This window comes from Prinia subflava, chromosome 3 (genome assembly GCF_021018805.1).
Source record: "Prinia subflava isolate CZ2003 ecotype Zambia chromosome 3, Cam_Psub_1.2, whole genome shotgun sequence".
In the NCBI taxonomy this organism is placed as follows: Eukaryota; Metazoa; Chordata; class Aves; order Passeriformes; family Cisticolidae; genus Prinia; species Prinia subflava.
The window spans coordinates 69068600-69085016 of NC_086249.1; the positions used below are offsets into that span (position 1 = coordinate 69068600).

The 16417-nt window shown below is 40.9% G+C and overlaps 1 protein-coding gene across 6 annotated transcripts in view; it reads right to left on the reverse strand.

Annotated features, from left to right (window-relative positions):
• NALCN (sodium leak channel, non-selective) overlaps positions 1 to 16417 on the reverse strand; it is a 238554-nt gene that overhangs the window by 56623 nt on the left and 165514 nt on the right. For all 6 annotated transcript variants that reach the window (XM_063392374.1, XM_063392373.1, XM_063392371.1 and 3 more), the window contains 2 exons: positions 2922 to 3058; positions 864 to 1005 (listed from right to left, as the gene is read on the reverse strand). In XM_063392374.1, coding sequence (XP_063248444.1) covers positions 864 to 1005; positions 2922 to 3058 — 279 coding nt within the window. The remainder of the gene's footprint in view (positions 1 to 863; positions 1006 to 2921; positions 3059 to 16417) is intronic.

Below are 16417 nucleotides of genomic sequence, written 5' to 3' on the forward strand. Positions count from 1 at the left end.
TATAAAAATGTCACTAAATTATGCAATATTACAAATGATCAAGGACTGATATCTACATAGATTCCACAAGAAATCTGGGAAACCACTATCTTCCATGATGCACATGAACATTTTTTCCCTTCTTTTAGTTTTATAGAATGTCAGAAGTCACATACATTTACTTACGCTGCTGCATCATCATCATCATGGTCATCATTCCAAGGAATGTTAGTATTTTTCAAATCCAACCATCCATGGGAGACCAGCACTTTTAGCACAACGGGTACCAAATATATCTGTTCAGGGTCTGTTTTCTAGTGACTCCCAGACTTACAGATAGGGTAATATCCTCTAAATAATTAGAATAATTTTTAAATTTTAACTCATATTCAGTGATTACACAGAGATCTGAATATCTTATCCAATTTTTCTGCCCTGCTTGTTAAAGCAGAAGACGTCCACTTAGGCTCAATTCCTTCCTTCCCTCTTCCTTCACACTTCCTTCATTGAAGTGTTTTTTCAAGGTTGCAATGTATCAAGGCACTCAAAAGTCCACTGTGATATTCAGAAACTTTAGTTTTCCACTAGCTTCTCAGTGATTAACAGCAAAACTATTTAAAAAAAAAAGCTTCCGATGATGTATGCATTAAACAAATAATGTATCACATCTTGAATTTTGAATTCAAAGGAGATGGGAAAATTTAAACCAGAAGAGGATCTGCTATGATGTCTGTTTTAGACTAAATTAAACATAACCTTTTAACCTATATTCAGCCTTCCTTGCTTTTATTCCCTTTTTATGTTGTTTGACAAACTAAAAAATCTGATGCCTTTTCTCATAATACCCTAGGCAAGATATATACTACCCTATATTCTTGATTTACCTTTTGATCAATATATCTGTTTTCTTCAATTGCTGATCTTTTAGAGTGGTCACATGAGGAAGAAGATGCTGAAGGAAGTCTTCGCAGCAAACAGCTGGTATCTTGTTGCTGGCGATCAATAAATTGCTTCATAAAACTTTCCCTTGTGAACAAATAGAGGATATTGACTCATTAAAACCCCAAGAAGAGTTAATATTTGTTTTTCCTTATGACATATCACAATTCATTAGTGCTGATATGGTAAACTCCCGAGAAAAAGTTGTACTGGGGTATAGATGTATAAATGAACAGTGCCAAAACAACTGATAACACTTACATTAATTTATTAAAGAAATCCATAACTGAATTGGGAGTTGGATCTCTTGCATGTAGATTTAAAAAAAAAAAAGGCTTATTATTATTTATTTATTTATCAATTAAAGTGCTAAATATTTCAAGTGCCTTTTGCAGTTTTCAGCTCTTTTAAGCTCATTAAACAGCAAGTTGTTACTTCAATGTAAATCAAATGCTGATATAATCCAAAAGAAACATACTCTCTGCATGAAATTCTTTCTTGAAGATTTCAAACAACATCTGTTCATATAACTGCTTTGAATGTCAGTATTAAGGCGCTTCAGCAATTCTGTGCCTCACATATGCCATGTTTAAAAAGCAGAAGCATTTCTGTTTACAACAAATACACATTCATCTTGCCGTATTTTAAGTTCAGTAGAGTTGCCTCTTTTCAGTGTAAACTATGTCAAAACTAATTTTTCTCTGGAGAGATATTTCTACAAAGTACAATAGCTTCAGATTTGAAGATATGATTTGCTAGTGCTAGTTTGAAGTCTGTTACAGTAGTTAATAGGATCATGAGTGAGTACAGAATATGCTGGGAAAAACACTAGAAAGAAATAACAACAAAGATTAAGACTAGGAGAAGAACACCCTCCATATATAACCAAGGGGTACTTTGATACTAAAAGTAAAACATCAGTGATTGTTTCCTTGAGGTTTGGAAGGTTGCTTTTCCTGACTCTTGTGATCAGCATTATTCATTTTGTTCTGCTAAGATACTACAAACAGGTCAAAGCAGTTGACTTAGCTTCCTCGTGAATTTAATCAAAAGAAATGTAACCTCAGGAGATGCAGAATAATGGCAGCAATCTTTCACATCATCCTCTCTCCTGGCATGTGCTTGTTGAGGATATTGAAATGGGTATGGAGAGGATCCCTTCAGCCAGCTTGTGCCATTTCAGCAGACTTTGCAGCTTGTATATACTAGAGCAGCCCTTGGATTTCTATCAGATTTTTTTGACACCAAGGAAAAATAATTGTACTCTTACTTAGGATCAGAGATTCTTAGAATGGTTTGGGTTGGAAGAGAGCTTAGAGATCACCTTGTTCCATCCTGCCTGCCATGTGCAGGGATACCTTCCATTAGACCAGGTTGTTCAGAACTCCATCCAGCCTGGCCTCAAACACTTCCAGGGATGGAGCATGTGCAGCTTCTCTGGGCAACCTGTCCTAGTGCCTCACCACTCTCACAGTAAAGAATGATCTAGTAGACCACTGAGCATCTGATCTTTAATTAAGGTGAGTTACACAGGAAAGTGGTAACTACACAAATACAAATAGGGGACAAGGTCATTACAGGCTAACTGGTTTTAGATGGTCTGGTTTACCGTCTCTAATTATTTGCTGCCAGTTCATCCTAGCTTAAAAAACCTACATGAGAATCCATTAGACTGCTAGTTGTCTATGTGAGCCGAGAAACTAAAGTCCAACTGAAAGAGGAGAAACAACACACTTTTCAACTATATTGTACTTGTGTCAGTTCTGATCAACCTAGCAGCTTTCATGAATAACATATAAGGAATGCTAGGATTGCTTTACCCCAAATGAGAGAAATAAGGTATACCCAAAATGCCACATCTTTTTAATGCCTATGTTAATTCTGTTTAATTTCTTATTTTCAGAACTACCTGCCTAACACACAGGGAAAAAAGTTAAATATTTTGGGTATTATGTGGCCCCAGAAAAGTTTACAGCATTCTAGCAAAGGAAATATTTCAATACCTTATTTTTGGAACTGTGAAATCTGAAGGAAGCTTTGAGATTTTAACCATTTGTGGCCTGTTTGGAAATTTTTCAAAGATGCGTAGACGCAAGGGAAGCTTCTCCTTTGTATCTGCATTAGCTTCACTTTGCTTTAGCTGAAAACAAAGAAATAAAAAAAATAACAGAAAGGGAAATTTTGCTCTGTAATATCCCACTCATTTTTCAGAATCCAAATAACAGTGGCAATCATTTAAAGAAACAGAAGATGGCAGCAAAGACCTACAGAAGGTAAATTTGACATGAGTTAGCTTGTGCTAGAAGGTTACAAATGCCTAACAATACTATGCCTTTAACTGAAAGACATAAAATGAGAGGATTGCTAATAATTTTAATTTTAAAATACAAAGCATATTTGTATCCTATTCAATATGATTATTTATATTTTTTCTTCATAGATTCTAACACTTTAAATAAACACCCATGATCTTTTCATATTAGGCACATCTTCCTGTATATGCTGACAGCTCTTTGATACTCAAAGAAAACACAGCATTTTAAAAGGCAGAAATTTTAAGAGAATCCCTCTCCCAGAGCACAAAATAACAGGACAATTACATTTAGATGAGTATTATAAGTAATGACAAAGAACTCAAAAGAATCCATCTACATCAGTGATACTCAGCTATAGCAAAGCACATAACAAATGTTGCATTTATAATTATCCACAAACAGTTATTCAATGGAATACCACTCCTCCAAGTACAGAAAAGGCAGATACATCTATTTACGTGGACAGGTGATGGTTAAATAAATAAGATAGACAGATATTATATAGAGATATGATTCCTGGATACTGATTACATTATGTAGCAATTCAGGTGTGTTATTGTAACAAAATACGAAGTCAAAAAGAAGCAGTGAAATTAATTTTCACATTTATTTTAAACTGTATGTGTATTGTATACTATTTCAGCAAGCATCCAACTGAAATTTCAATCCCTCTTCTCACCCCTGCATGCAAGCAAAGGATTAGAAGCTTAAATTTTAAAAGACATTTTCACCATCAACACCTGCAGGGAATACTGCTAATAGACATCAGCTACAGATTGTTACCAGGGGCAATTGCCCAGGAGTTCAGACAGAGCTTTAACTTGCATTTGCCCAGCCTAGTGAAATGCATGCTCCCACAGCATGCTATAGAAGAAAAACTGCTCTGCTGCACTGTCATGCTATCAGCAACATCACCACTTCCAGCCACAGGACAGCTTAAACTGAAAATCAATTCATATTCGGTTGGATAGAAGTTGTCATGTCGACTGAACACTGAAGAAAACTGAACAGCTACAAACAAAGACCAGTGATTAATGGTAAAGCTGATTCAGAATAAAAGGGAAATGTTGCATAAATCTGTATTGTGTCCCATCCTGTTTCATTGCTTTATTAATGATCCTTAAAAGGAAGAAATTATGACATTAGCACACATGATATTAAAATGTGAAGACTTGCAAATACCACATTGGACAAGGAAAGGACACATTTAGAAACAGTGGCAGGAAAGAAGAGACTGAAAAAATTCTAGATAAAGAAGTGGAAACTAAACAAGAACTTGGACTTCAACATAGCATCAAAAGGCCATTACCAGCCAAAGGTTATGTTCACAGCCAAGCTCTGTTGGTTAGATATTACAGATATGAAAAATGATACAGAAGTTCCCAGCTCCTCTCTGTGCTGCTTTGAAGAGAACATATCTGGGTATGCATTAATTTCTAAATGCTGTCTTACCATTTTCTCACTGACAAGACAAAATAGTGCTGAAGAGAGCCATGAAACCAGGGCAGGGCTGTGTAAACCGACTGGGACAAGGGACAAAAAAGAAGATAAAGACTAAAGGCTCCCAATATTTATTCCCCATTTTCCATAACTGATAATAAAGTAAGAGCAGAGGAGATGGAGTAAATTTATGTAAGAAATATTTGAAAACAAATTACTTCAAGAATACAATAGTGTATACCAAATAAAGGAATGAGAGAATTAAATTCAGAAACAGAAGCTTTAGGCTGAGAATAAAGATTACTAGCCTTATGGGGAAATCTCTTAGTGTTCAGAGAGATCTCCAGAGGGAAGTGCCTCATCATTTCAAAATCAGACTAGTCAGAACCCCTGAAATGTCAGAGCATTGCCAAAAGAAATCGTTCACCGAAAAGGAAATTAATTGGATAATCTAACAGGGCTTTTCTGCAACATTTTACTTTGGAAAGCTTTGGAAAGGGATTGTTTTTAGAGGAAAAAAGGTTTCCAGTTTCTGACACTTGTTTTTCAATAAGAAAAAATTGCATAAATATGCATATTTTTGGCACAGACAATGTCACTTACAGCTATGAAATCCTGTTTTCATAAGTCACTGTTTACAGAATAGCACTGCAATGTTGTCTGAAGTCTCAGTGCAGAACAGAGCAGGGAGAGCTTGAAAGCAGAAAACTGTACAGTTCAAAAGGTAAAGAAGGGGATAGAAGAATGATTTAAGATAGGCTTTAAAAAAACCCTAAAGGCAAGGCAGTTCTATAGAATATCTCCAATTATTCATGCTGTGATAATATTACATGTTGGGGAGTGTGAGGCATTTAGCTTCCCTGAATTCTTCTCTGTGCACTTAGGGTGTAATTGTTGCTCCACATGACACACATCCTGTTTTGTATTGCTGCCTAGAACCTTTATATTTCAACTTTCTTTAACACTTGACAAAGATATATTTTTAAAGTTACAGGATTATTTGAAGTGGGGCTATGATGGTGCAGAATGTTTCTAGCAACAGCTAGACCCAAATAACCCAATAAACTCAAATAAAATATCTGGACATTTTCTCTACGATTTTTAGGTCTTATTTATTAGTTTTGCTATTGATAAGGAAATGCACACTGGCCTGGTTTGCTCTGCAAAGCCTTCCATCTGCAGCCCAAGAGCCTACCGGGAATGTTCAGCAATATTTCGTCACCCTGGCCTGGCTTAATTCTGTTTTGGATGGTAAAAACCTTAACATCTGTAAAGTCATAGAAGAAATTTTTTTCTATCTCACTACTTATATGTTGCTTGAGTTTACAGCAGCAGATTCAATGGCACAACACATACAGTACAACTGTCCACTCTGAACACATATCAGTGCACTTTTCTAAATAGTACCTGAATGGTGAGGAATGTCAGAGAGTATATTTTAATTTGAGATTCCTGTGGTTGTTTGAATAATACTTGCAGGTCCCTGAACACCAAGCTCTCTCTAATCTGTTCACACAACTGTCTGAGATCAATCCAAAAGACAGCTGTGAGAAAGGCAGACTTACAGGTGAAGAGAATGTGTGATTCTTTTCTCACAGCAAGGCATTATGGCCATGTCTCCATTTGGTTTGGAGCAGTTTGAAGTCTGAATCATCAGCATTTCTTGTCTTCTGGTTCAGTTTATGTGCTGTGTTGGTAAGCAAACCAGACTCTTCTTGGAGGAAACAAAACCACAGGCTCTACCTTGGTTACACACAAACGCAGTCTGGGCTTAAGGATCGCAAGCAATGGCTGGTCCTTGGGATGGCTTTGAACGCCATGTGTGATGGGACAGTGTGAGACTGAATCTGTTCTGAAGAAAACCCTTCTGACCTGCACACACGGTGAATGGGGTGGCTGCAGTCACTGCTTTATTGTACCAATTCTCTCCAATGGCACAGGTGTTATGTGCTATAGTCTCACCCATACTACTGATTGCAGCTTCAGTTGTAAATGTAATTTTGACTTCAAGGCTTCCTTAGAAAAATGTGATTGCTAAAATCACCTTTGGTATAATTAAGATCTAGGATCTTAGAAATGAGAAGAACCTATAAGTGCTTGTCCTAAATACACACAGCAGGACAAATGGTGGCGAAAGGGGAAGACTCAGAAAGGCAGGGCACAATAAAAGAGACAGCAGTTAATGACTGTGCATTAGAAAAAGGGGTCACCCAGATAGTAATCACTGTAAATGTGGTTAGGGTGAAAGTAGTGAGTTCTTTTAAAGTACATACTGCAACTCCTTTAATAGCAGGGTTGCTGAAAAGTCACTAGAGAATTGGAACGAGACAATCATCAGGAGCTGATTAGGAGAGCTGCATTTCCATAATCTATCCCTGTGTTTGGCAGAAGAGACATGCCACAGTGCATTTCAGATATTCAGGTGAATACAAGGCAGTGTCACACCTGCCCTCCAGCTGACATCCTCTCCTGTGGAAGCAGTATGTGAGAAGTGTCTGCATATGCAGAACTCTCACGATTTTCTCAGGTGGAAGCTGACAGTCTGAAAGGTGGGAATCCTCCAGGGTCTGGTAATATGAACAAGATCACTTGAACAGTTCAAAGGCTAAAGTAACATGAGTATCTCTTAATATCACTGATTTGCATTCAGGGACAGAAACAACCTCAAGAGTATTGATCTTGTCAAAACAAAGCAAAAGGTCAAATTTAACACAGTCAATGAGTTCCAGAGACATTGACACTTTAGCAAGAACATGCAAGAGATACAGAATTAACCATATCTAAAAGTTAAGATCTACCCATTCTAACTTTTTGTTTTGTTCTTTATTCAATTAGTTCTGATCATGGAAGAGGAGCCAGTAGTGTGCAAAACTGAAAGAGTGAAAGATGCGGTTTTCACATGGTGTACGAGGCAAGTGTATGTGAAATTCACTTAAATGCTCTGCAAGTATTTAAATGAAATCAAAAGATTAAAAAAAATATACAGCAATTCTCTAACTCTTTCATTTTAGTTGACAGGCTGAAATGAGTAATTCCAAATTAAAAGCTTTGCCACTGATGTCCACACAACCTATTTAGGAACCGGACAGCTGCCCAGAATAATTTCAAGGTGGATGAAAAGTTCAAACCTTTTGCCAAAGTTCAGGAGGTCTCAGTAGTGGATGATTTAACATTAATATTGTTTGGTACATTACAGTTCACTGCTAAATATCAACTTTTCACTGCAAATCACCTTTAGGGGCTGCATTTGAAGCATGAAGTGACAATACAGTATCAGCGTTGCACACTTAGCAGGATATCATGTGCTCCAACACCAAACAATTTGAGCACAAGAGTGCACATGGATGAAAGACATTACAAACTGATACCAGCACCCAACCAACAGCTTTGCAGATTTCTTTTATTTATCCAAGTTCTCAGATTTACCATCACCTTTGGCTTGTCACAATGAGCTTTGAATGAAAGCCAAGTAATTAGCATTAAATGACATTAATTAAAACACTAAAAATCAGAAAGGCAGATTAAATTAGCTTCCTTTTTCCTTTCTGTTATTCTGAAATCCTATGGACCTGGCAGATTTTTGGACATGAATGGGCTATGTTAAAAGAAGATATGCATATGGGTAAGCCATCCTATCACACACTCAGATTTGGCATCAAATTGTAACAACATTTTTGTACCTGACTTTGACTTAAAATTCAACACAAATCAGATGTTCAGTTACTATTATTTACACCTGCAATTTCATTTACAATGAAGAAAAATGCTGTTTTTATTTGAGCACTGTTGTTGTTTAAATTTATGGGGGGGTCCCCGGGGAGTGCTCCCCGGAGACCCCCGGGGTCTTTTGGGGTCGTGGTGTTCCCGTGCTGGCAGGCAAGGAGACTTCAGACGCTGGTGGGATGCTGATGAGGTGAGGTTTATTCACTGAGGGAGAGGGGAAGGGGAGGGGGGAGGGGGAAGGGGGGGAGAGGAGAGAGGAGCGTCCGGACGCCTCCAGGGGTAGAGGGGCAAGAGGGGCAGAGCCTTCTGCCTTAGCATTCATATCACAGAGGTTCAAAGGGGCGCGGTAACATTCTCCAGCCAATGAGGTTACAGATACAGGATACTGCAGGGAGGGTACAGACTGGGGATAAACCATACATTTTCCAGGGGTGAGCTAGAGCAAACCATTTCCATAAAATGCAATCCTACAAGTCACCCTTTTTTTCTTTAAAATGTGAGAAGAGAAATATGACATATGACAATTAATAATTTAAAAAATGAAACCGTAATTATAGTTTTGTAGCATGAAACCAAATACAATTGCAGTAAGGATTATGTTATAATTGCAGTAGACGGGTTATGTGAGTTTATATTGCAAGATTTGAAACAAGTTAACAAATTTGTTTGAGCCTTTCCAGCGTGACTGGCCTAATAGTGTCTAGTCTTTTCCAACTGGCTTTTCAGACTACCACAGCCCCTAGCTTAGGCTGAGGCGCTGACCACTGCTCCCATTCCAGGGACAGGAAAACACGTGGAGTTCCCCGGGCTCCACACACGGCCTCAGATTCTCCAGGTGGCCTGCTGCAGTTCCCCCATTGGGGCCGGGCAGGGGCAGTGAGGAATTTAAATCAACTCAAGCTGCCATTGATCTGTCACGGAATTCTCGTAAGGCCTGAACAGCAAGTCACCGACACTCACGGATCTGAGCTAAACTACTCTTTTCACTTTCCAACTGGTTCAACCAAAACAAAAGACCCCCAGTTTTAGGTCATCAAAAGAAAAACAAAAGAAAAAAACTACAAAAACCGTCAAATACTTTCTCAGACACCAATTTAGGTTATCAATCACCCTCAGAACTAACTGAGGACAGCATAAACCTAAAAGCGTTACAGATTCAATAGTCTACACTACTGAATCGCGCCTTACAAGAAGACAATTCAAAAACTGCTTCCCTTGGATCTACACTTGTGACCTGAAAAGGCCTCTGCTTTCTAAATTAGAAAACAGGGGAATCTGCAATATGAACACACACAAAACTAGAATGGCATAATTGTAAAAACTACTTCATGGGGATGGGAAGGAAATGGAGGGGTTTGGGACACCCTGCTGTTTGGCCAGAACAGCAAGGGACAGGGGCAGAAAAACAGGGAAAGGGAATCGAAGTAGCATTAACAATTATACAAGGCTGCAAAACTGGTATTACAAATTCACTTTAGCTTTGGGGTTTGGTTTCTTAGCGTTTACCTTGTGGGACTTGAAAAGCGGAAGATGGGACTGAGAGCACGTGGCCATGGTGGCCATGCGGTCACAGCGCAGCACGTGGTGTTAGCCGTGCCGTGCCGGGTTTAGCAGGAAAGGGTTAACTCTCGGGGGTTTGTTAAGGGAAAGGGGGTTAGGGAGAAGGAGCAGCGAGGGGAGGAGGGGGTAAGGGTAAGGAAGGAGGTTACACAATTTACAAAACCGAGTTTTGGAAGGTGCGGGGCTCGGGCACAACTGAAGACTGCTTTTTCCTTCTCTGATGGCTGTCTGGCTGAGTTCCTTTCGCTGCTGTCCGGGGCTGCTTGTCCGCGCAGCTTGTCCCGGTGCTGGGGCCCGCGCGCGCTGCGGCGGGGCTGGGGCCACGTGTTGGCTCCGCCGGGACTGCCCCGTGCCGCGGCCGCGCTGGGCTGGGGCCGCTCCTCCGCCGGGGCCGCGCCGGGCCGGGGCTGCTCCGCCGCCAGGGCCGTGCCGGGCCGGGGCCGCTCCGCCGCCGGTTCGCCGCCCGCGCCGCGGCTGCCGCGGGCCGGAGGGTGCCGCGCCGCTGCCGTGCAGCCCGCGCCGCCGAGCCGAGGCGGGCCGGGGCCGCGCCGCAGCCACGCGCCGCAGCCACGCGCCGCAGCAGCGGTCCTGCCGCGCCGGGGCTCACGCCGGAGCCTCGCCGTGGCGGAGCCGCGCCGCCCGGGCCGCGCCGCCCGGCGGGGCTGCACAGCCCACGCAGCGCTGAGGCGGGCCGAGGCCCCAAGGGACTGAGACCCGGGCCCGCGCCGGGCTGGTCGGCGGTGGTGGGACGGCCGCGTGGTGGCTCACGAGGTCTCTGCGCGGTGGGGGAGGGGCCGCCCCGGGCCGCGATGGCCCAGAACGGCCGCTCCACCGGAGACGGCACTGTAAACGGAGTTACCATGGTCCATCTGGTCTCAGGGTCGCTGATGCTGTTGCCCCACGTTGGGCGCCATCTGTTGTTGTTTAAATTTATGGGGGGGTCCCCGGGGAGTGCTCCCCGGAGACCCCCGGGGTCTTTTGGGGTCGTGGTGTTCCCGTGCTGGCAGGCAAGGAGACTTCAGACGCTGGTGGGATGCTGATGAGGTGAGGTTTATTCACTGAGGGAGAGGGGAAGGGGAGGGGGGAGGGGGAAGGGGGGGAGAGGAGAGAGGAGCGTCCGGACGCCTCCAGGGGTAGAGGGGCAAGAGGGGCAGAGCCTTCTGCCTTAGCATTCATATCACAGAGGTTCAAAGGGGCGCGGTAACATTCTCCAGCCAATGAGGTTACAGATACAGGATACTGCAGGGAGGGTACAGACTGGGGATAAACCATACATTTTCCAGGGGTGAGCCAGAGCAAACCATTTCCATAAAATGCAATCCTACAGAGCACACTGCACCATGAAATAACAGGAAATTAAAATCAACCTGAAAATTAGTGTAAAAATTGGATAAATAGAATTTGGGTAAAACTAAGTGTTAAAAAGAAGTATTATGAAGTGATCTTATTAGTATGTCTACAGTGCTACATAATAGACTGACAAAAGCCTAAACCATTGCCTGAAGTCACATGGCACATGGTGACTTCAAGCCATAATATTTGCCTCATGGTTCTTCTAGGCCCTGTATGGTTGCCCTGAGACATAATTACACTACTTTTTTTTTTTCAGATTTTCCAATTCTTCAAGGCATCTGAAAAAACATGTGAGCTTTTGTGTGCAATTCTTCTGCACAGAACTTCTGTAGGATGACATTTGGGTTGTGCGTGGCCTAATTGAGAAGCAGTTTGGTGGCATGTGGGAGATCACTAGAGAACTGTGTGTCTTTGAGTCCAAACTGTTGGAACCTTGTTTCTTCTTTCTTTGAAAGCAGTCTCTCAATTAAAATATTGCTTGAACTACATCAAAGTATTGTCTGGAATAAAGTACCTGGAGCTACAGGAGAGAGGCAGCAGTGAGAGAGTTTTGCAGCATGCACAGACAAGTTTAAGGTTGCTCTCTTGTCTTCTTTTACTGCTTAGATCTACCAGTACTGAATTTCGCCCTTTGGGTTCACCTAAACAAAGGGGACATTGAAAGTAACAAAAAATTCTCCCATGTAGGTATGGTTAAACAGAACCTAAACTGATTTTAACCATGTTCAGCACTGCTGATGCCTTGGGAAGGCTGACCTGGACAGAGATTAGACAATGCTAAGAGAATAAAGCAGATATTTATTAAAAGGCCTTTAAGGGTACACCTTGGGCAGGACAAGAACCTGGCCAGGGCTAAACCCAAGATGGACCCAAAATGGTCACAAAATGGACGACTGCTCACGAGGCCTTCCACTTTTATAAGTTCTGGTCCATTTGCATATTGGGGTTTAATTGTCCAATTACAGCTTCAGGTTGTGAGGTCTCATCCTTCTTGTTCCTCCGTTCAGTCCAGCATTGTTTATGCTTTTGGGCTGAAAGTTGTCCTTGGTCTTCAGCAGGAGACGGATTTGTTTTGTCTACCTACTCTGTGAAGAGAGCTTACTGGCACTTACTATGATGCTCAGAGCTAACCTAAGTAGCACGGAATCTGAAAACATGAAAGCTAAAACTTAAAGCATCACTGCCATGAGGAATTTTCAGTGAAATATACCAGAAGCTATGATCACAGTGGTGCTGGCATTCAGAGTAGAGACTGCACTGTTGATAATGTAAGAGAAAATAAATGGAAAAATTCCTGACAGATGGAGGAACCAGACTACATGCATTTCTCATAGGCACAAGATCTGCTTTTTTAATAAACAACTTCTCTCTGTAACAATATGCTGTGTGTAGTATGGTTTGGTGCTGTGACTGCTATACCCTAGTTGTTCATTTAGATAACTTTTTCTTCAGTTTTCCACTAAGTCTTCCAAATTTAACAGATATTGAGTAAGATTTCACAAATGTGGGATTTTAAATAACTTCCTTTCAATAATTGTAGCTCCTATCTGTTCTTCAGGAACAAATGCTGCTGATAAGATATGATTCCGATTCAAATAGTGGAAAAATTATCTAGCAAAATTTGGCTAAGATATAGTCTGTTTATCTAAAAGCAGACAGGAATCCAAAACGTCCTGGACAGCTTTCTCTCTTGATACAGACTGTCTAAATTACTATCTTTGAGAAGATGCTCTAGGGTAAGGAAAATAAAATAGTTTATAGATTCATAGAATCATTTAGGTTGGAAAAGCCCTCTAAGAGCATAGAGTCAAAACATTAACCTAACGCTGTTGATGTTTATCCTATCTTAGATAAGATAAACCACACCTTTATTTTAAAAGAGTTCAGGGGTAGCTATATATTTTGATGGATAGTTTAGAAAAATATAAAGAAGTGTAACATAAATTTAATGCTAACATTCCTTCATCTTCTTTTAATAGCTATTTCACATATAAATGCCATAATGAATATGAAGAATACCATTTTCATATTCATTATTTTTCTCCTGGGATAAGGAGCAGATATGTTTTTGTTTCCATACAAAGGTTAGTGAGTAACAAAAAATATCCATTATAATAGAAAATGTATTACATGCTCCATTTCACCAGGGGAAACTTCTTGAGACTTCATGTAAACCATTAGGTACCATTATTTGTTATAAACTATATATGTGAGGAACAACAAGCAACTAAAATATTTTCACGTGAACAAAAGCACAAGATGTATGAATTCTGCTCTTGTACAAAGGTAAACATTCAATACTGACTAGTGTCTTGGGTTGAAAAATGTAAACAAAAAGTGTGTATTCTATTTTCATCTGTTGAAACTGTTTGGGAGATTCTCTTGTAACTCTAGGGGGGGAAGAGGGCGCAAGCCTTCTGATAATAGACCACCTGGGGCACTGGTTCTTATCTCTTTCATTGACTTCGTCTCCCCCTCCGTGGGATATCTTCTGTTAATGGGCCATCAAGGCTCACCAGTGACATGACACATTACATCATCCCATTGTGAGATGCACCACCCAGTGGGGAGGAGCCAAACATTCCCTACCCAGATAAAAATGGGGACACAGGGACCCCAGAGCAGCCGGTTTTCCACTGAATTCTCGGAGGAAGACTGGACCCATCTCACCAGCACTGGACCCTTTTTTTCTACAGGATCATCTCTACTTCACAGAACAACATCTACTACTCCAGGAATACTTATTTGGGCTGCTTCCAACCCTGACAACAGAGTGTCAGGTCATATCTCTGACTCTCTCAGGGTTTTCTAGGACTTTTGTTTGTTTGCTTGTTTGGTTTTTTTGGTACTACTGCACTGATATTTTTTTAAATATTCCTAGTAAACAACTGTTATTTCTATTCCCATATTTTTGCCTGAAAGCTCTTAATTGCAAAATTGTAATAATTTGGAGGGAGAGGGTTTTTACATTCTCCATTCCAAGGGAAACTCCAGTTTTCCCTGACAGATACCTGTCTTTCCAAACCAAGAAGGAGTTTGGTGCCCAATGTGTGGCAAGAGGGCACTGAGGGAAAGAAATAACAGTTTTTGGGTGACTTAGGTTCTTGTGTACTAGATATAGAGGCTTTGTTGGACAGCATCATGTGGTCTAGCTTACCTTGGTTTGGGTGGCATATGGTTGTGGCTGTGTATCTAGTTTATTTTATGGGTTAATAAAGTGAGGAATTAATGGATTTTTAACTTCCTCTGGAAGGCAGGCACATAGATTCAGAGCTATCACACCCTAACTGTGTGTTTTTGGGATTACTTTAACAGTGGTACCTACTGTGAGGAAATGACACTGAGGGGAATTTTTTCCCAACCCTTCACTCAGCTCTTTAGGTCTACTCCACAAGTGTACAGCCACATGCGTATTTAGCTGAATACACTTAAAGAAAAAAATGCACATGATAACAGTGTTTATAGTAAAAGCACTTGCAAAAAAAGTGTAAAAAAGTACAAAATTAGTACTGTGCACTGTTGTTTGCTTACTCTTGTGAATAAAAGCAAGAATAATGAACTCATTATCATGTTTGGTACTTTTAGTGGATTTTTGGGAATATTTATCGGATGTCTCATCCGAATTGTGTTCCATGTTTCAAATGAAACATTCTTGCCCTAACTACAGGAGGTCATCTTTTTGGTCTTTGTGGAGATCATTTGTGTGTTAGAAGATATTGTAATATTAGCCTGTGCCGAAAAAGTTTTACATTTACAAGAGTGTCCAAACACATTGTAGCACATCTAAAAAGAAGGAAAGGTTTTAATTGCCACAGCCAACAGAAACAAAATGGTCTCTGCCATCATAATCTGTGACAAGTATTTTTCAGCATCTACACAAAACTGCTTCCACCTCAGGCAGCACTCAGAAATTCATATGAATCACATAGGTTGGATTTGGAAATTGGAATTAGGTTCACATAGCAAAGGTATGTGTCAAGGTTTAACCCCAGCCACACAGTTGCTCCCTCACTCTAAGAATCAGAAGAGTAAAAGTGAGAAAACTCATGGAGATACAGACAGTTTAATAGGTAAAGCAAAACCCACACATGCAAGCAAAGCAAAATAAGGATTCATTCACTATTTCCCATGGACAGGCAGCCATCCCTAGGAAAGCCATCTTCCATCACATGTAACAGTGACTTGGGAAGAGAGATACCATAATTCCAAACATCCGCCCATCCTTTTTCTTTCCCCAGCTTTATATACCAACCATGATGCCATATGGTCTGGAATATCCCTTTGGTCAGCTCCTAACCTCTTGTGCCTCCCCAGCCTCCTCACTGGTGGTGTGGGGTGAGAGGCAGAAGAGGGCTTTATTCTGTTGAAGTGCTGCACAGCAATAAGGAAAACATCCCTATGTTGTCAGCACTGCTTGCAGCAAGAATGCAAAACACAGCCCCATGTCAGCCACTAAAAAGGAAATGAACTCTATGCCAGCCAAAACCAGCACAGTGTGTTTCCTACCATGCCGATGAAACTAAGTAGTGGGTCAAGTTGGATATACCTTCTGTCCCTTCCAGTTCAATGGTGATCTATCTCATGTAATACCCCATACAATGCATAGAACAGCCTATTCAAATCACATGGAATAAAAGTTTTGTGTGTATGGGAAAAATTTAAGGCTTTCTACACTTAGGTACTAAGAGGACCTAGTTAAAAGTTATCTTCCTTTGTTAAACTACGGGGAAGTACATACACAGATTGAGTCCTTGATCCCTATTGACCTCTCTGCTCTTCAGCATTTTAATACCTCTCGCTGTCTATATCCTGATAGAAAGTCAAGATGATGGCTTCCTCAGTCAATCACAACCTGAGTGTCTTCAGCTCTTTTTGACATAAATGGGAGCATCCTGTGGTGAGAACCTTTGAAAGTCTGCCCACAATTACAATTTCCCAGGTTGTTTTCATGTGAACCTGGCAGCGTAGATGAATATGTGTGTCTCAGCGACATTTAAGTAAAGGCCATTTGAAAAGCTACCTCCAGGAATCTTCCTTTGTGTAGAAACTAGAATAGGAAAACAAATATTAAGAGTCTCTGAACTGTCTTGCAATGGTAACTTGTTTGC